Source organism: Platalea leucorodia (assembly GCF_965183815.1).
Source record: "Platalea leucorodia genome assembly, chromosome: Z".
Classification (NCBI taxonomy): Eukaryota; Metazoa; Chordata; class Aves; order Pelecaniformes; family Threskiornithidae; genus Platalea; species Platalea leucorodia.
The window spans coordinates 25,121,726-25,140,793 of NC_138858.1; the positions used below are offsets into that span (position 1 = coordinate 25,121,726).

At 47.6% G+C, this 19,068-nt stretch overlaps 1 protein-coding gene across 1 annotated transcript; it reads right to left on the reverse strand.

The window, feature by feature from the left end:
• Positions 1-1,266: 1,266 nt before the first annotated feature.
• CD180 (CD180 molecule) lies at positions 1,267-6,552 on the reverse strand (the record flags this gene model as incomplete). Its single annotated transcript, XM_082336434.1, has 3 exons — positions 6,480-6,552; positions 3,659-3,825; positions 1,267-2,992 (listed from the first exon to the last, which is right to left on the reverse strand). The coding sequence occupies exons 1-3, from the start codon at positions 6,489-6,491 to the stop codon at positions 1,267-1,269; spliced, it is 1,905 nt and encodes a 634-aa protein (XP_082192560.1). The 5' UTR covers positions 6,492-6,552.
• Positions 6,553-19,068: the final 12,516 nt, after the last annotated feature.

Genomic DNA, 19,068 nt, shown 5'->3' on the forward strand with positions numbered 1-19,068 from the left:
TGGCGTAGGGGTGCATGCCCTGCCACGGAGACAGAGGGGTCTTACCCTCCAAGAAGGTTGTCTCCATACATCAGGGTTAGCCTGTTATTAAAGCACTAGTGCCATAAATCATGCTATGGTAACACAGGGCAGAGGAGCAGGCATGGCAAGCTCCCACCGGACCCTTGGTCAAATGCACATACTCTGTCTTGCCACTGGGTTTATTTGCATGTGATGGTGAAAAACAGATGTGGTAGTTTAGTAGAAGTAAATAATAATAAGTCTGTCTTTTTTCCTGCCTAGCTGTTGCATATCCTGTTGGAGCGAAGGGACTTCACTCCAGGGACACAGGCAAGAAGCAATGCGAAGTAGCTGTTGGCACCAGGAGCACGCACAGGATGAAGCTGCTGCTCCCCACTGCGCCGTCCCCTTTGCAGTTTTTAGTTTTCTCTCCTGGGCTGCTGCTGGAGGAAACAGTCCACTTTGGGCTGGCCCAGGAAAGTCTCACAGCTGTTGGCATTTGTTTTTTTGCCCCATGCAAGCAAACATAGTGCCAAGCACCTGCAGATTCTTGACCAAATCTACAAGTTTTATGGTTAAAGCTGAAATTGTTGCTAGTCCCTGCTTACTGTGGAGCCTAGTAAATGGTACAGGAGCAGGGCCTGCCTCAGGGCAACAGATGAACAGAGGTTCAATGGCCAGGAACTTTCTAAGGAAGAAAAATATTTTAAAGAAATCGCAGAGATGATACAGGCAGTTTCTGTTGGTCCTGCAGGAGTGGGTCTCATGCGACTATGAATGTTGCACCTGTTCTTCACAGGAAGTTTTTTTTCTTTTTAGCAGAGTGGGGTACACTACTGTCACCTCTTAAACAACATTATTTTTCAAGGGCATTTGAGAGAGGGTGAGGGTTTGGTTGGTTTGGGGTTTTTTTGTTGGGAGTGGCGGTGGTTTGGTTTTCTGTTTTTTAAAGAGAACAAGGTTTGCATTTTGGCCCTTGGATCTTCCATTTACAGGTGCGTTAGCTATAGTAGCTGGGACACCAGGGCTAACATTGAGTTCAGCTGGGATTTCTCTATAACAGAAGTTATTCATGTTCAAGGCTCAGGTCATAGTTTATTTTTCAAGTTCTCAAATAAATGTTTTTCATTATTTTTCTAGAAGTTATAATACAAACGGAAAGGGTATTACAAAAGTTAGGAAAATACAGGTCACAAACAAAACCAGTAAGCTGTCTTTCATCTTAATACAATTGCTGTATATCTTTTCTGTATCTCCATCATAAACTTATATTTGTTGGTAATTTCGCTTGAAATAGTGAGCACCCCAAATGAAGATGGCACCACAGGATAAAATAGCCAGGACAACTGCAATGATTCCTGATGTGTTGATCCCACAGGAGAGTGAGACGGTGGCCAGCTGAGCCCCAGCTAGCGATTTGGGTTCAGAGCATCTTGTTCCTTCGGGGTCTTCAATTTTATCCAGATTCTGCTTGTACCAGGAGATGAAACCAATATTGGAGCAGGTGCAGGTCAGAGGGTTGTAACTTAAATTGATTACGCAGTGGCCAGCTAGGGACACTAGCTTGTCACGTGGTACAATATGGATCCTGTTGTGGGCAAAATTGAGATAGATGCTCTTGAGGTTTGAAAATGCATCTGTGCTGAATGCAGTAAGTTTGTTGTGGCTCAGATCAACATGCCGTAACTTCTTGAGGTTGTGAAAGGCTTGGCTGCCTATTGCTGTCAGTTCACAGGATGACAAAATTAGCACCTCTAAATTGGATAGCTGTTGGAACAGTTCGTCCTTTAGCATGATCCCTGACTCAAAGTTATTTTGACTAAGGTCCAAGAGCATGAGGTTTTCCAGGCCTTGAAAGAGATGCTGAATGCTAGTGTTAATGTGGGAGGAGGAAAGATTTAGCACTTTCAAGAGATGCAAATTTCGGAAAGGACCCTGTGAAGTGTTGATATGAAGAGATGTGAAAGCTAGGTCCAGCAGCTCCAGGTTAGCACCATCCTTAATGAGCATGCCTTGGAGGTGGAGCTTTGTGTTGCGGCTCAGATTCAGGTACTGAAGACTGCTCAAACCACTCAGGGCTTCGTTACAGCAGTCAAAGCTTTCAATATGACTCTTACTTAAATCGAGATGTTGAAGCTTTGCCAGTTTCTCCAAACAGCCAGAGCCCAGCTGCAGGACCTGCAAGTTCCCCTTGATGTAGAGGTGGGTGAGGGAGGGGAAGGCGGCAGAGCTGATGTTGCAGAGGTGCTCAAAGGAGTTCCCGTTGAGAACTAACTCCACTAGCAGGCTCATGCCACTGATGCCGGGGGGCAACGCACTGATGTGTGTTTGAGTTAGGTCCAGCTTTCGGAGCATGGTCAAGCACTGAAACATGTCAGCATTTAGGTTTCTGAAGTGCCGTAGCTGCAGATAGAGATCCTTGACAAAGATATTACAGAGGCCTTGTAAAACATTCGGGCTTATGTAGGGCTCCTTTTCCATACCATGAAATGTTCCCAGCCAAAGGGTCTGGGCTGTGGAATTCTGTATCCCTGCCAGGACCCCAGGGATGTCAGCACAGCCCCCAAAGTCCAAACTGTAGAAATGGGACTGGAAAGCTCCAGGTTCAATGCATGTAATGTCATTGCCTTTAAAGATGAGAGTTATATTATTGGTCTTCTGCAGAACACGGACATCTGCTGCTGTGATTGCTCTTATGTTGTTCATTTGAAAGTCAAGGTATTTGAGGTTTTGAGTGGGGAAGTTGGGAGGAAGCTGCAGTGAAGAGATGTGGTTGCTGCCTAAGATGAGGGTATCCAAGCTGTCCAGATTTGTCATTGGAATAAAGGACATACTGGTTATTCCTGTCTGCGTTAAGACAAGCTGCTTCAGGGACTGTGGGCCAGTGAATGCTGTGTCAGACAGAAACATGAGCAGGTTTCCAGTCAGCACGATTGTCTTCAGCTGCTTGTTGTTGTGAAAGGCACCATCATACACCCAGTTGATCTGACACCTTGAGAAAGCAACAGAAACCAGCATCAGCAGCCTGTCTCGCAAAACTCTCCCAGTATACGGGGTAACCCAAACTGCACTTCATATCTGTAAGAACTCATGATCAGTGGCCTTCACCAGGATAAAAGTGTCTGTCTTTTCCAGTAATGCTTGCCTGGTATTTGTAAGCTCACATTGAAAAACAGGGTCCTGATGAGAAGAAAAAACTGCCATGAAATGATGGGTGTGTGGAAGCATTTGTAGAAGTCAGGGAGACATGAAGTTTTTAGTATCTGGCTGAATAAAATGAACATCTCTTTTCCTATAGAAAAAGCTGGGCATTTACAAGGACCAAACCTGTCTTTCTCTAGGGTTTAGGGAACAATATCTTTATAGAATAGTGAACTAAAAAATTGCTTTAGTGACTTTGCTGTCTTAGCAGCAGTAACATGTGGAAAATGCATATTTCACCCACTGTCCTGCAAATGATTGTCACCAGAGGAGAAGCCTAGATATTGCACAAGTGTATCAATCTCTGCTTAGCAAAATACTTCACAGCTGTCTGCAAGTGCTGCTGGTGGTTCCCCTGTGAAGGCAGGGAGATGCTCCTCTGGTGTGCTCCAGAAGGCAGCTTCGGGCAGGGGGATTGACCAATCTGATGTGCAGAAGTGAGGACACTTTCCCATACCTTGTTAAGTCCAAGTAGAGAAGAGACTTCAGCTCTGAGAAGGTTGAATTCTGGAGAGAAGGGAGCACGTTGAAGCTGAAGTCGAGGATTTCAGTTGTGACAGGTAGTTTTTCAGGAATCTCCCTCAGTCCTAAACCTTCACAGCTATAGCTTTTATTTACTGTAATCTGTGGAAAATATATAGTGAAACTGCAAGAGGTATGTGCTGTGAATATAAATAGGAAACTATAGCACTTCAAAAAAACAAACAGAATTTTGACTTATTTCAAAACAGCAGCCAGAACCCTAGGAAGCCTTAGTGCAGGCTTGCAATGCACAAACCTGGGATTTTGTGGAGTGTGTTATCAAAACGAATGCCTTGAATCTCTCTTGTACTAATTTGAAGTATGTCTTGTCTGGAGTACTTTCTTATCAAAGTTAGCATATATGAGGGTTGTTTACTCTTCTGGATGAATTATTAATCGCTAAGAAAGAATCCCCACAAGGTAGTTTTAAATTCTGAATTTCATGAGTCTTGTAACAAAGCTTATTCTAAGAGAAGTCTTGAGAAAACCTTGCAAAGAGGAGGTAAAAAAGAGCAGGTCTGGGAATGAGAAGGAACATATCCAAATTAATTGGATCTGAACTGCAGTTACATGTTGCAGCGACAGGATGACGGGAAGGTTTAGCTCAGGCTAGACAAAGATCATATCTGATATGCTGAGTCTTTAAAATTTCTATGAAGGCTTTTCAGTTTAACTGAAAATAAATTGATCTGTTATGTAGAGAAGTCATCTCTGTGGATACTAGGGAAATTCATTAAACGTGCTTGACCTGCCTTTGCCTGGTGGTTGCATGAAAGTCCACCAGAGCCTGGAACTATGGCATGCAGGGAAATGCCACCCTGGAATAGCTTGCCGCAGCTGCTCAAGGCAGTGGAGATGCTCAGAGCATCACATTTGTCCCAGCCGCCAAGCCGCAATGGGGAGCATGGGTGCAGCCAACGCAGTGCCACCCTCCTCCTTGCCCAGTCCTGCTCCCAGAGGAAGCCCTGGGTGGTTACACGGCCAGCCTGGGAAGGTCAGGGTCCCTGGGGCCATGTGGGAGCTGCAACTTTGGCAATATCCTGCCAGGCAGCTCGGAGATGTTCTGCTTGCAGGGAAGTAAATGCACGTATTGCACAGTTGGCCATTCTGACCATTTTAATGAGATTCAAAGCTATTCTATATTAGCCCAAAGAAAGCAAGCACAGGCGGTGGGATGTCCAGTGAGAAATGCACTGGACCCTGGAGTTCGTGACAAGCAGAGGACAGCACAGATGTGTGCCCTGTGGGGTGGGAGCACGTGGCTCACCAGGGTTTTGTTGAGGTGCACATGTGTGGACCCTGGGGAATGGTGCACGAGGTTCAGATCTTTCCATCCACATGGGACTGTGAGTGAGACCAAATCACGTCTCTGCCTGTCTGTGGCTTAGGAGAAGCAGACAGGCAGTGGAGGCACTTGGTAACTTCACTGGAGGGGAAAGAGCAGTATTTGTTGCAAGCCACAAGCTGGCCATGGCAAACAATTCCTTCCTTTCCTGTAGGCACAAGCCCTGTAACTGGTAGAGCCGGGAGGGAGTGGAAAGGGACTGTCACAGCAAAATGCCCACGCAGGTGGGGAGTGCGGCTCCTCTGCCATCCTTCCCCTCGGCGTGCTGGGGCCTGGCTGGAGCTCAGTGCTGGGGGGATGGCACCGGGTCCAGCACCAGTAGGGTGGGACGAGCCAATGCTGCCCATGTCTGGGCACCTGGCATGGCCTGGGGGGCAGCAAGCCAGCCCGGTACCTGCCATGGCACAGGGACTTGGCTCCAGCCTAGAAGCACTGAAATAATGCAGCACTGGTAACTATAGAAATAGCAAAATATGGACTTAGAAAAGCTGATGCTTTCAATACTGATAAGCAGAGAAGAACTTGTGGAGCTGACTGCCGTGTCATGCTGTTTAGACACATAAAAAACATTTAGCTGTCACTGTAAATGAGAACAGTGTCTATGTTTTACCATTCAAATAAATTAGTGAGTAAGATCTCTGTATACTTCGGGGCACGGAGCAGCTCTCACAGGGAGCTGAGGAGCAACCATGCCTTGGGGGATCCCAGTGTGCAACCTGGAGTGCTGGGGGATTTGTACGTTTAATTCAGTGAGGAACTTCCTGTTGGCCCTAAATGTGTGCTGCATAGGGCTGGGTTTCCACGGTGCTTCCTCCCTGAATCAAAATCCTTACCTTTTTTTCCTTGTCTCCCACTTTAAAACAATAAAATAAAAATCTTATGGGTCAGCCTTTTCCCCTGCCCCTGGAAAAACCCTGGTACTTTCTTCCTATTTGCATGTGGTATCACACATTGACCAAATGACAAATAGAGACACCATCATCCCACCACTGTGTACAAATTCCTGTATGGAGAGCACAAGCATAAGACAAAAATCCTTATATCTGTCCTCTCTCTAGCTCTGATACCTGCTAAACACCCCTGTGAAACTTTGTCATCCTTCCAGCTCTCTGGGAGGTGAAGCATGGTGCTGGTTTGACAGGCTCCTGAAGTCCCCAGCAGCAGCAGGAGGGAGCATGAGGGTGCACGGATGCACGAATGTGAGGAGGAGGAGGAGGGACAGTGAGTGATGTCCCTGAGCACACCTCAAGACACCTGCCTTATTTCTCCGATAAAGGCCTTCAGATCCCCCTGAGAGAAACCCCTTGGGAACTGAAAACAGCTGGAGATCAGCAGGCAAGTATTCACCAGAGATCGATCCTCTACACATGCAGCTCCTGTATCTCAAGAGGGACCGGCGGCTCTCACTCACCTCCGTGCACATTGTCTCTGCGGCGCTGGAGGCTTCGCAGCTAACGCAGGCAAGCGTTGTGAAAATCAAAAAGTATAAATCACAGGCCATTACGGAGTGAAGCGGATTGTTAAAATGGGTGATCTTGTGCTATCTTCCGTTAACAAAAGCAAGACAGAGCAGGAAAGGTCAGACAAACTGGGCAAGTCAGCTAGAAAGGCGATCATAAGGAAAAGAAATGCTCACTGAACCTCCCGTGTTCAGTGTGAGCAAAACAGTAGTTTTGGAGTGAAAGAGGAACTTCCCTGCTTTAAATATAGTCAAATGACTGCGCACTGATACTTTTCTGGGGCAGAACAGATTTGTGTAAAAAATTGAAAGTGAGAGAAATTGGCCTTTATGCTTATCTAGAGTGAAATGTCTCCACTAAGTACAGGGGAGTTAGTTCAGCGTGAAATAGGAGGTAGAGCAAGCAAAGGGCAGATGAGACTGCAGTGTCTCACCAAAGGGGAATTTAATGCAATGGAAAGTTTGAGTCAAACAAAATTTGGTGCATTGCTTGTGAAAGTCACAAGAACTTGTAAAACAACTGAAATATTGGCACAAGATCTGTGCCTATATTGCTGCAAAAAGGATCATGACGCTGAAACGTGCTTCTCTTGTTAGAAAGAGTAAAGCTGAAAAGCAATAGAGCAATCTGAAAATGAACCCTTTTCCTCTTGTATTTAGATCACAGGTAATGATCAGTTTCCTAAAGGAGGACAATATTTCTAACCATCTCTAAGATGGGCATGTGTGTGGCAGCTGCAGGCAGGAGTGTCTGGTCCTCACTGCCTGGGACGGCACTGAGCACTGGCTCTAGCCAACCAGCTCAACCTGCCTTTTTTTTCCCTTTGTTAAATGGCTGAGTTATTAGCTTGATAACTTTGTTTTCAGCAGGCTTAACTGGCACTCTTTCTTCACCAGCTAGCAGAGAAAGGCATGATGAAAACATACTGAGCTCGGCAAACGTGCCCCAACACAATGAGGGGAGGCCGGGTGGGCTGAACCACAGAGCCAATCCAGCCCTGATAACTCAATCAGCGAAGCTTCAAGCAATCAAGATGCCATCTGGAGAGCATCAAGCTCGACACCTAGGAAGATGGAGACATCTGGCGCCAAGGACACGCACAAAATCAACGGCTCCGGCTCTGAAATAGTGTGTGAAGGCTACGGCTGCACTGGTAGCTGGAGTTGATGTGTCCGTCAGGTTTTACCTGAGCCATGCTGTGCTCATCCCTGCAGGTGGCTGGGGACAGGGGAGCGATCAATGTGGCGGGAGCAAAGCTTAAAATGCAGTGCAGAGCTGACTCCCTTTTGCATCTTTGCCCAAGCCTCTCCGATGGGCTGTTGTGGCTGGTGGGCGCAGAGAGGCCATGGCAGCAGTGCCCTGCTGTTGTATTTGTCTGCAGCTAGGATCTGTGCTGATCTCTTTCAGCTGTTTTTTTTTCCCTCCTCCTTAATTTGTAAAATTTAAAAGAAAATAACTTATCTGAATGACAAGCTAGAAAGCTCACTCCGTATCCCACTAACAGCTCTGCCTCCTTCCCAGCCGGCTCCGTGTTTGCTGGAAATCCTGCTCCCCCTGCAGCTGGTAGCAAAAATTTCAGAGGAATTTGTTGTTTGGGATGTTTGCTCCTTGTTTATTTGCTGTTTTCCATGCTAAGGCTCAAAGGCTAAGGCTCGGGGTGTCCCTCCCCTCCCCGCTGCACTTTCCTGGCTGGCAGCAGCTTGGACTTGCACTTGCACCCTGTGTCTCGTTTCTGGCAGGCTACGAGCCCTGGTGGCATGGATGCTTCTTCAAACCACCCACGCCAGAAACCTCGAACTTAAGATGAACATGTTGTTTTGAAGAAAAGTCCTTTAAATCAGGAGGGGATATCAGCGGAAGCTAATCCTGCCTCTTCCTGCAGTGCAAGTATATTCCTATGTGTCGTGGAATTTACGTGTAACATAAAGGGGTATAAATAACTCCAGAGATTTTTTTGGGGGGACAACTGTTTTTTTGAGGAAACAAGAAGCTTTGTGATACAAATATTGAATTCCAAGGCCTACCTCAATTTCGGGTAATGAAGAATTCATTCTGAAATTGGTGTCAGGTAATTGAAGTTCTTCTCATCCATGTGCACAAGCAGTTGCTGAGCTTAGTGAAAATGACTAATGAGTAGAGGTATCTGAATTATTCATGACGTGTGCCTATCTGATTAATTTAGCTCCTTGTGCTCAAAGGAGTGAATGGGGAGGGATAAGAGTTTATGGCAGTAACCAGCAGGAAGGCATTTCGGTGCTGGCAGGGAGCTTTACTGTGGGTGCCCACCGTGGGCTCAGGCTCAGCCAGGCTGCAGCCCCTCTGTGACCATGGTGGCGGCACCTTTGGCTGTTGCAAACTGATTCACCTCCCACGTTAAACAGGGGAAGCGCTCCTTTTCTGTATGTTTTCTGCTTTTAATGATGGTGTTTGCTGTTCCCAAGTGCTGGCAGATCATCACCACGTTCAGGGGGGCTGTCAGATCATGGGGTCACTAGGAGAGTGCCCTTGAGAGTATTTTTCTCTTCATAATATTACTTTCTATGGGCTTGGCCGAAACTTCCTGCTTTGGTGGTGGAAATTTAAGAGTGTGTGAACAGCAGTGGTAATAACTGGCTTTAATGCGATGGTGCTTGTCACTGAGCACTCGTGAGATGCTGAATGCTGCTGAGGGCCAAATAAGTTGCTCTCTCTGCACTGCCCCTCTGGCACCACACCACCCCACAAACAAGTCACACTGCCCTGCAATCAAGACGTTCCCTGGAGACAGCTGTACATCACCCCAGACGTTCTCCATTTTAAACTGATTTCTGGGCTAGACAGGATGAACAGCCCACGAAGCTCACCAAACCGCAGTGAGTCACCCATGGTGTGCATCCATGGGTGGTGGCCCTTCCCCCACTTAAAAACCACCGTCAACACTGTGTTGGTCCTAGTGGGAACCACAATGGTGAAGTGCTGGCGTGTTCCTCAGCCCAGCCAAGTGGCACGGATGTGGGCAACATGTGGGCTGTTGGCACGATGCTGAAGTCACAGGGTGCCAGTTCCCACCCCTGCTGCAGAAAGGTGGGTCCCATTTCTGGGTGGGATCCTGGGTCCTGCAGGAGCCTCTCTGCCTGGGCAGGAGGATGGCTGGTCGGGTTGAGGGGAAATCCTGTTTGGTGTCAAATCCTTTTGGCTGGCCCTGTGCCTGGCCTGGCCCTTGTGTCAGGAGGTCAGAGCGCTGAGCACAGCACCTCCAAAAAGCCTGGACCACAAGGGGTGCCACAGGTGGGATGAATGTGGGAAATTGCTCCTCTTCCAGGGTTGCCTTGGAAAAAAATATGTAATGAGTGTAGGGGTAAGTGGGAATCAATCTAAGAAATTTAAAAAAAAAAAAGAAAAAAGTGGAAAGTGTTGTGTATGTATATTAAACAGACTTTAGCACCTTCAGAATTCCTCTAAGACATTAATTCTCTCTTATTTAAGAGAGGACTCATGTCAATCTCTGGGTCTTCTGTGGGTCTGAAGAAGAAGGGATTGGCAACCCAGCCCAGCAGGGCTTCCAAAATACCTCTCTTTACAGGATCAAAGGAGCAAAATAATTTTCAGTCATTTCCTTCAAATATGGATTTAATTATTTTCCTTGTTTGTTGTTTTCTTTGGTACCACAAACAAGAGATAGGAACCCAAATGATTGCTTTAAATGCTAGATGTTAAGAACTTGGACTGGGGTTTGCCTTGAGACAGTGGGATTTGGGCTGTGACCGTTCCTCCACTGTGACTGCATGGTGCTGAGAGAGCAGACACAGCAGTGGGGGAGGACAGGGACCACCTGCCCTGTCCTGCCACAAACCTGCATTGTCCAGCAGGAAAACCTGCATGGGCTCTGCTCTCGGTGCAGGAGGTGCTGCGGGCTCAGCCTGTGCTCTGAGGAAATGCCAGCAGAAAAAGGTGATGCAGCAAGAGCATAAGTCACCTGCAGGGAGAAAAAGCTGCCATAAAAAATGTCAGACTTTACCAGGCTTTATGTGAAACCCCTCTGCTTCATGCTGCAGCAATTGATCTTTCTGACACCCTAAACGACGGCAGGAGGCATCAGCCAGATGTGCTCTGCAGCCCACACTCTCAGTGCGTGTGCAATGTCCCTTCGCCTGCCCTCGGGGATGGTGGGGACACAAGAAGCACAGGGCTGTGCCTGCAGTGCCCTCCCCAGTTGGGCACCAGCCCTGCCAGTGCACGTTTTGAGCAGCTGGGAGCCAGGCCACAGCATCCCCCTGCCCCAGGGATTCCTCTTCCTCTGCTTTGCTGCTGCTCCTTGGAGGAGGACCAAACCAACAGCTTCTGTCCTCTGGCATTGATGGTTAAGGTTAATGCTGAAAGCACGCCACAGCTTCAATCCGAAATTTCGATGACCTGGGCAAACCACCTGCGCAGGTAGCGACCTAGATGCCCCTTGAAAAAGAGAGAGAGTGTGACCAGGGATGGGAGCACTGCGTATAGAAATACCCCAAGCAAATAAAGTCAGCGCTCCTCTGGACACCTGTCAGCTGACAATCGTGGCTTGCTAGAGGCCAGGGGAACACCGGGCTTCCTGGCCCCCACGCCTGCATCCTGTGCCCTGCCTGCAGGCCAGGAAGCTGGGTTAGCCATGGCTGGGGCATGCAAAGCTGTGTGAAGTCCTACCAAACACAAACCGAAAATAGTCAGGACAAAGGCACTATGCGGGAAGGAAATTGCTGATGGGAGCTAGCAATTGTTTAATTACTGACGTCCTGTACATCCATGTTTCATCTGCAAAGGGCGATGCCTCCTATACTCTCTCTGCAGATACTGTTTCTGTATAGCTACTGTTGTTGTGTTATCCTACTTGAGTAGCTTGTGATTCTTCAAAAATTCAGAAGATGTTTTGAGGATCTCAGTGCTGGAGCCCCCTATTACTCTGTGAAAGAGCTGTAAGACTTTTCCCTACCTCAAAAATGCAGGTTCTGTTCCCTACTAAGCAAGCAAAATACCCAGTATTCTCGCTCCCCATGGGTTGTATCAGTACTATAAAACCAAGATAAAATGCAGATTTCAATAATTAGTAACAAGCTGTTCTTCCTCTGTCCGAACAATACAGAATCTGACAAACTGGGCTGCAGAAGTCTTCCACAATAGATTTTAGACTGATGAGAGAGAAACATGGTTATATCTGTAAGCCTAACTTGAGTAGCAAGCAAAAAATCAGAATTAAAACCCACCTGAGCTTCCCGTTTCCTCAGCTGGTCTTTATTGGGTGTAGCTTGGTGCGGCTTTGGGGAAAGGGAGCTTCCCAGCCCTTGCATGGCAAGGCTGGACTGATCCCTGAGAGTTGCGTTTTTGTTGGGTTTGCTTTGCTTTGGCTAGCCACAGATATTAACCTTGCAATGAGAGGAAACTAGGCAGAGATAAAGAAAAAGAGCCAAACTGAGAGAGCCGGTGTGAGTTCAGGCTATTTAAAGAACTTTTGGCACAGAGGCTTTGAAATTACGAAAGAGTATCTTAAAGGGAAGTCCTGTTGCTAAGCGACATTTATTGCCGTGTATAGAGCTCCAGGAAGAGAGGAGACAAACCTCTCCCCCCACTTCCAAGTAAGAAATGCTGGTAAGGAGCACCTGTGATCCAGGTGCCATAGCTGGGTCCAAAGTGGGTTGGAAGTGTCCCAAGCCACATCCCAGCTGAGAGAGTGTTTCCATGACCCTTTGGTGCAGGGTGGCCACCGGTGAGACCGTGTGGGCAGGTAAGAGCAGCCCCTCCTCCTTCACCCGGGGGTTTTGAGCGTGCTGAAACGCAGCAGCAGGCATCACCTATGGTCAGAGTGGGTGGGAACAATGAGAGAAACCCAAAACTGCTGTGATGAGGAAAAAAAAAACCATAGGTTGTGCTCAGCCAGATGGCTTCGGAACTTGAAATGATGTCTCCACACAGTTTTGACTACTTCAATTCACTTCTCGAGTTTCTTTCCTCTTTCTCCCCCATTCATGTTAACAAATTCTTATCTGCTCATTTTGCACTGATGGTCTTTGCCTGATAAGCATCCTTGCAACTGCTGGGTAATGCCCTATGCTGGTTATGACTGCATGTAAGGTAACAAGGTACAATGCATGCTGCTCCAGTCGGGAATATGTTGATGGCCTAAATATATTTTGCTGCAGGGTAATGTTTTTTCACCATGCTTCAGAGACATAGCTCTGAAGTCCCTACTCTCGCAGCGATCTTGCCTTTCTTGCCAAACGTGAATCCTTGACTGATCTGGTTAGCTGATGGGAGAACAAACCAACCCCCCTGCTAAAATTCAGGGGTTTGTTCTTAGTGTGGCTGCTGGGAGCTGAGGCTGCAGTTGGGTGCTGCTAATAAGCTGTTTCTATTGGATGGATTTGAAAGGGGAAGTTCTTACCACCCAGCCGGACTAACGACGTGGAAATGAGGCGAGCAGTCCTGTATGTGCAGGGCGATCCCTCAGCAGTCCTTGCTGAAGCTGTGCCTCCTCTGCCTGCTGGCCTTGGCAGATACCAGTGACCTGGAGACACAGGTCACTTCTTCCATCACATATTCACTCCAGAAATCCCACCTGCTCTAACATCTTTCACATGTGTTTTTATATATATATATATATATATATATATACCGAATACCTAGTCCCTATTTGCAAAAGTATGTGCAAGGAGAAGAATTTGCCAAAGGTTTAGACTTGAGTTTGTCAGATCTGGGTCAGGGGCAGGCTGGCTTACTCCTCAGCTCCCTGAAAGATCGCTGGAGAAATGTCCTACTGTATAGCCAGGGGTAACTCTCTGCAGGTCAGTGAATAGTCTTTTGAAAGTGTTTCACTTGGCAACTCGGTATTTGGCAAGGTTTCATTGCGATCAGAGAAAGCACATCAGAGCTTCGCACTGTGGCTTGGTGTTAATTCTTTGCATATCGCCATCTCTCCAAAATATCAATTGCTTTCATATTAAATCCATAAGCAAGCAATGGCCTTCTCCTTTTTGCAATAACTGTAAAAAAAGCAGTGAAATGCCCAAGAGACTGTACCACAGTGGTCTACACTCCCCTGGGGTGGCTGGGAGCAGCTGAACAGCCACCCAGCTGAACCATTCAGCCCGTAGTGGGGAAGGCCTGAGATGGCTAATCTCCCTAGCCCAAAAGGAAGGGAGCAGCAGTGGGTCACACAGCTCATTCCCGCGGCCGCGCACCATCCTCCCACAGGCAATGATGACGAAGTCTTCCTGGGATGGTGTTGGCTGATAGTCAGCACTTCCTCTGGCACGGGGGCCCGTTGCCTAATCATGCTTGCCATCGACTATAGGCTTTTTCCTCTTGGTGTAGCTATATGTTCCTTACTCTAATTTAACTCATTGCTTATTTTGCTGTTGGCTGTTCAGAACAATTGGCCCTTTCCTCCACCTAACATCCTCTGCGGCATCCTCAGGCTGTTGGTGCTGCAGCCTCCATCCCCTCCACTGCGTTGCTTTGCTGCCCGTTCGGCTCTGATGGCTGTTGGTCAGGGCCATCATCTCCAGCTCATGGAGACAAAACCATGTTTGAAGAAGTGTTCTCAGCAGGTGCGTGAATCGTAGTTTGTCACGCTGCTGTTCTGATCCAAGCTGTGCTGCCTGGGGACAGAGACACACATCTGTCAGTCTGCAGTGCACCATGGAATGTATGTATTCCCTAGATCACAGAAGAGTGGGCCTTAAAGAAACACAAGGGGTTGGGCACTGGGCCTACATTTCGATAAACAAAGACCCAGTTCCTGAAATTGTGCTGATGTGACAGAAATAGCAGTGTATTTCAATATGCTGCTGTTTGTGAGTGGTAAGCCTGGCCTGGCCAGGGTTTGCTTGGCCTGATTAAATGACACAGGCTGGGCAGGGGGCAATAGTACTGTAAAAATGGGTTTTTTTACACATGAGCGGAAATAAGTCTTTGGAGGAGGATGGTGGGGTGAACAATGGCAGAAAGTGAAATTCCTGTGATCCAAATGAGATATCCAAAATTCACCTCCCATATTATCCTTTTATTCAGTTTTACCACTTGTCTCTTCTGGTTTTCAGCTAACTAAGCAGCATGAACAGCAATGTGTGGTTTGCTACTGGACCAAATCCTTCATTATGTGGTGCGGAGGAGTCATGCCCAGCATTGCGGAGCAAGCAGGTGCTCAGGAAGGTCCTTGCCCAGAGAGAATAGGACAGAGGGAAGGGGAAGGAGATGGAGTTTGTAACAGATTTAGTGGGTTACCCACTACCAGAGGAAAATCTGGCCACTTACTGTGGGGAACCTTCCTTCAACCATGACTGTGTTTAGATTTTCAGTTAACAGCATTTTCCATGGCTGTTCTTTTCTAGGTCCCATTTCTAGACTGCAATCGTACGGACCTCACTGTGGCCAGTGGGATCTCTGCAGTGCATGCTGCTGTGCCTTTCTGCTGGCATCTTCTGGGAGTGAGCTCCAGCTCTCGTGCCCATGTGCTGAGTGGGTGCTGTCTGCTAAGGCACTCCAGGACACTCTGAGCATGGCAAGGCAATGCAGAGCTCCCCTGAAGTCCAAGGGGTAATCCATCTTCTTAGCATTATTTATGTGTTTGTGCGCCTTGCCGGTGAGTGCAGTTTCACCTGAGGAGATTGTTGAACCTGTGTTCAGTGATCTATGGTGGTGGCTTGTTGATGTCTTGCGCAGTTCATGGGATGTTTGTCAGACCTCTGAAGCCTGAAAGATTTTGTGTTTTCTTAGGTGGTTCCAAGTGGTGGTAACAGTGTAAAACCAAAAGGACATGTCCTCGATGCTGAAATCCACTTCTTGTCTCTCCTGTCCCCCAGGATATGGACTAAATAGACTTGCAAGATAAACTCTGTTATCAAAGAGTAAAACTCAGAGTCTGGGTAAACAGGAGACTAAATCCAACAGTACATTAGGAAAGAGGGAGTAATTATTATTTTAAAATGTAACCTCATGGTTTTAATGCTGTGTAGTTTCTTCATATTCATGATTGAAAGGGTTGCTTATCTAAACTGGAAACTTTCAAACACAGGAACGTGTTTGAGCCCTGCAGTACAGATGTTCCCTCTGATTTCTGAGCACATGCACAGGGGTACAGACACTCCTGGAACAAGCTGCAGAATGAGAAGGGGAAGATTATATAGATGATAGAAATAAGAAAAAAATGCTGAGCAAGGTATAGATGCAGCTGTAAATTAACCGATGGAGGCAGGGAGTGATGGAGGGAGAAGGAGTCTCTTTGGGAGATGGTCTGAAGCAGAGCTCTGTGTGGCAGAGCTTGAAGCCAGCACACAGCCTCAAACCTTCCTGTGACCTCTGAGCATGATCATACAGTAACTGTGTGAATATTATAGTTATATGTCAAAAGTCAGATAAAATATGCCATTTCTATTGGCTTTGCACAAAGATATTTTTAATTTTTTTCAAACCTGCAGATCAGAGTGAAACTCGGGGAGGGACCGGACTAGCGAAACCCCTGTGGATGGGAACCAAAGCCACTGCTGGCACTCGCAGCCAAGGAGCGCATTGCCAACATTTTCCTACAGCTTTTCTCCCGGTTCCGTCGTTGTTTGCCCCCACCTCTGCTGTTGATTTCCACGAGATGGAGCTATTCTAACACGGCTTTGGCGGCAGCCCCTGGAGAACAGTACCGCATATTTTATTTTATTTCCATGACAATATTTCTGAAGTAGGAAGGCTTTTATGAAAAAATCATCATCCAAAAAAACCCCGAATAGAAACCACTGGAGCTCAATGCACATTTTGCCAGGCTGCATTGTCAAAAGGCTCCTTGCAAAAATTGCTCCTGGGGGATACAGGTGTGTGCAGAGCAGCTTTGCCCCACACTGGGGCAGCTGGTGGCATGTGCATCCAGCTTCACCAGTCCGGAGGGCTTATTTTGCCATGGCTAAGGAAAACTCCAATGCCCTGTGTCCCTGCGGGGGGACACCCACCATACTGGGGGAGATGGCCCTTCGACACCCACTGGCCCTTGCTCACAGCCCCAGTCTGCACTCCTCAGCCCACTGGGGCAGCTGCCTGCCTTTGCTGAGTTGTGATGACCCCCTCATGTGCATTTCTGTCCTTTTTAATCTATTTTTTTAATCTAGTTTTGTCTGTTGCCCCGCGCCACTTTCTACCCGCTGCAGCACCCGCTCATTCCCTCTCCGCTTCGCCCCCATCAGCCCTGTTTCCCACTGAGTCACACTGCGGATGAAAAATCGTGCAAATGCTGTTGTTCTGTGATGTATGTCTGGCCTTTGACTGGGTCATGCCTGTGGAGCCAAACTCCTCCTGCCCCTGCCGTTCAGGCATGCTTTCCCACTGCAACCCCTACAAACAGCAGCAGCTCAAGGAGAGGCTTTTATCTGGGGAGTTTCTACAGGAGTTGTCAAAATTAGGGCCTGGTTTATATGCAATATTTGTAATGCTTGAAAAGAGGGTATCCTGAAAAACTTGCTCACTGCTTGTGTTGCAAGCTGTTCAGGGCTGTGCCGGCATTGTCACGAGAAGCTGATGTTCTCCTTTTGCACACAGGAGATAAACAGTATTTCTGTGATGAGGTGTCGCTGGCAATGTGTGCCTGCCCCTCAGCGTGCAGCCATGCATGGAGCCGGTGGGCAGAGGTTTTCCTCCTTAGCAAGTGCCCAGCGCTGGGGGCCGGTTCCTCCCCGCGCCTGCCACAGCAGAGAGCCGGCTGCCACTTCTCAGTCACACAGAGTCTGAAATCCTTACTGCCGTGGGACGCAGCTAAGTGGAAACCACAGCAAGATAAATAAGGGGCAGCTATATAGGGCAGGGGCCTGCCATTGCCAGATCTGGTAACACTGCACCTGTCCAAATTCCCGTGTGAAATCTTAATTTGCAAAGACTGGAGTGTAAATGTGTTTGGTGGTTGGTTTTTGTTTTTTTTCCCAGTGTGGTTTAACATCCCTCCTTCCCTGCCCCCAAGCCCACCCTTTACAGTGGAGGGAGCTTTGGAGGAAATATAAGAACCTCTTGTGAGCTCCCAAGCAGAGGGTTGCCCTCCTTGCTGTTACCTCTGGGGCAGACTGAAACCTCTCACATGCTGCTGGCACACAGGTACTTAGGAAGCACCATCTGTCTCTTGCTTTTCAAGACCAGGACAGAGACAGCACCAGCATAATTTCAGTTTCTTTAATCTGATGACCATCCTCCAGCAGCTGAGGAGTGCAGCTGGGAAGCCCCAAGGAGCAGACATCAGCCGGCTCCAGTGCTGAGGAGCGCCTTGCTGTAGTTCCCCCAGCTGAAGTTTGCTTGTCTTTCTTCCCCTCTCCAGCCTACCAGCATGACTTTCTTTGAAGTGATTCTGCTTGGGCCAATTTGTTGCCACTATCCCACTTGTCCTTTCAGGGAGTCATTAAAATCCTCTAATACAGCTTATTTAAACATAGCTTTAAAGGCCTAATTTTCATAAAAATGTGGATCTATTTGTGCATGCCTAGCATGTAGTTACTGTGCACCTCGTGTGTGTGCACTTGATATGCTGGCCTATCTGGCTCAGGTTTGCACAGGCAAGTGGCTGTGTGGGTGCATAGACTTGCCATGTGCATGTCCAAATACAAAGGGGCTTTTGAAATCAGTCAAGAAAACATGCAATATGCAATTGCCTGTGGGTGTTCAGGAGTGTAATTCTTGGGGGTGGCAATGTGCCCGTAGCTCCTTATGGATTTCTCTGCTGTGCAAATTCCCTGAGACCAATCGGTCCAGGTCCCAAAGCTCCTGACTTACTCTGCCTCTGGGAGGGCCGCCCCGATGGAGGGAGGGAAGGAGGGAGCAGGCTGATTGCAGCACGCAGCACAGGGAACACTGGTTCCAGGAGGAAGGGATGAGTGAAAAACTGATGAGCCAACGTAGATTATTCCCCTTGTGTGCAGGTCCCTGCTTTGAGCAGGCAGCCAAGCTGGAGCACAGCAGAGAGGGAGCATCTCGCTGGCCAGCTCTCCTGCAAGCCCAGCACCCAGAGCCAGGGAGAGCTGAAAACCTTCAGTGAGGGGTGCCTGCTCACAGCCACAAACTGCACACAGATCAATAAATGGTTCTCCTCTATGTTTCTGTGCCAGAAAGAAGAAGCAGCACGTGATAGCTCTTGCTAAACATCAGTGCCACAGGTATTTATTCCTTTTATGTGAGAAGAAAAAAATAGCAAAAGGAGCTAATAAACCACAATATAAATATTATTGTTTGAAAGATCTGGGCTAGGAATTACTTGGACTTCCATGAGTTTCACATGGTAGGGGTGTGGGTGATTTAGGCTAGTGACTGTTCAAGACACAGGGTGTGATTGTACTTTTAGTATTTGAAAGGATTACACTTGCTTGTAAAGTGGGTGTTTAATTTCTCTTCAGTTTTAACTTATTCTTTGTAAATGTTAAGACTACAAATTATCACACCCCTGGTCTGTGGCATAGGACAAACTTTGCTAATTTTCTCCCACCTCAGCTCAGATTAACTGCTTTTCTCCAGTGCTACTAAGGCCACAAAAATATGAGTTTTCTTTTTTAAGTAGTTCACACTGGTGAGTGC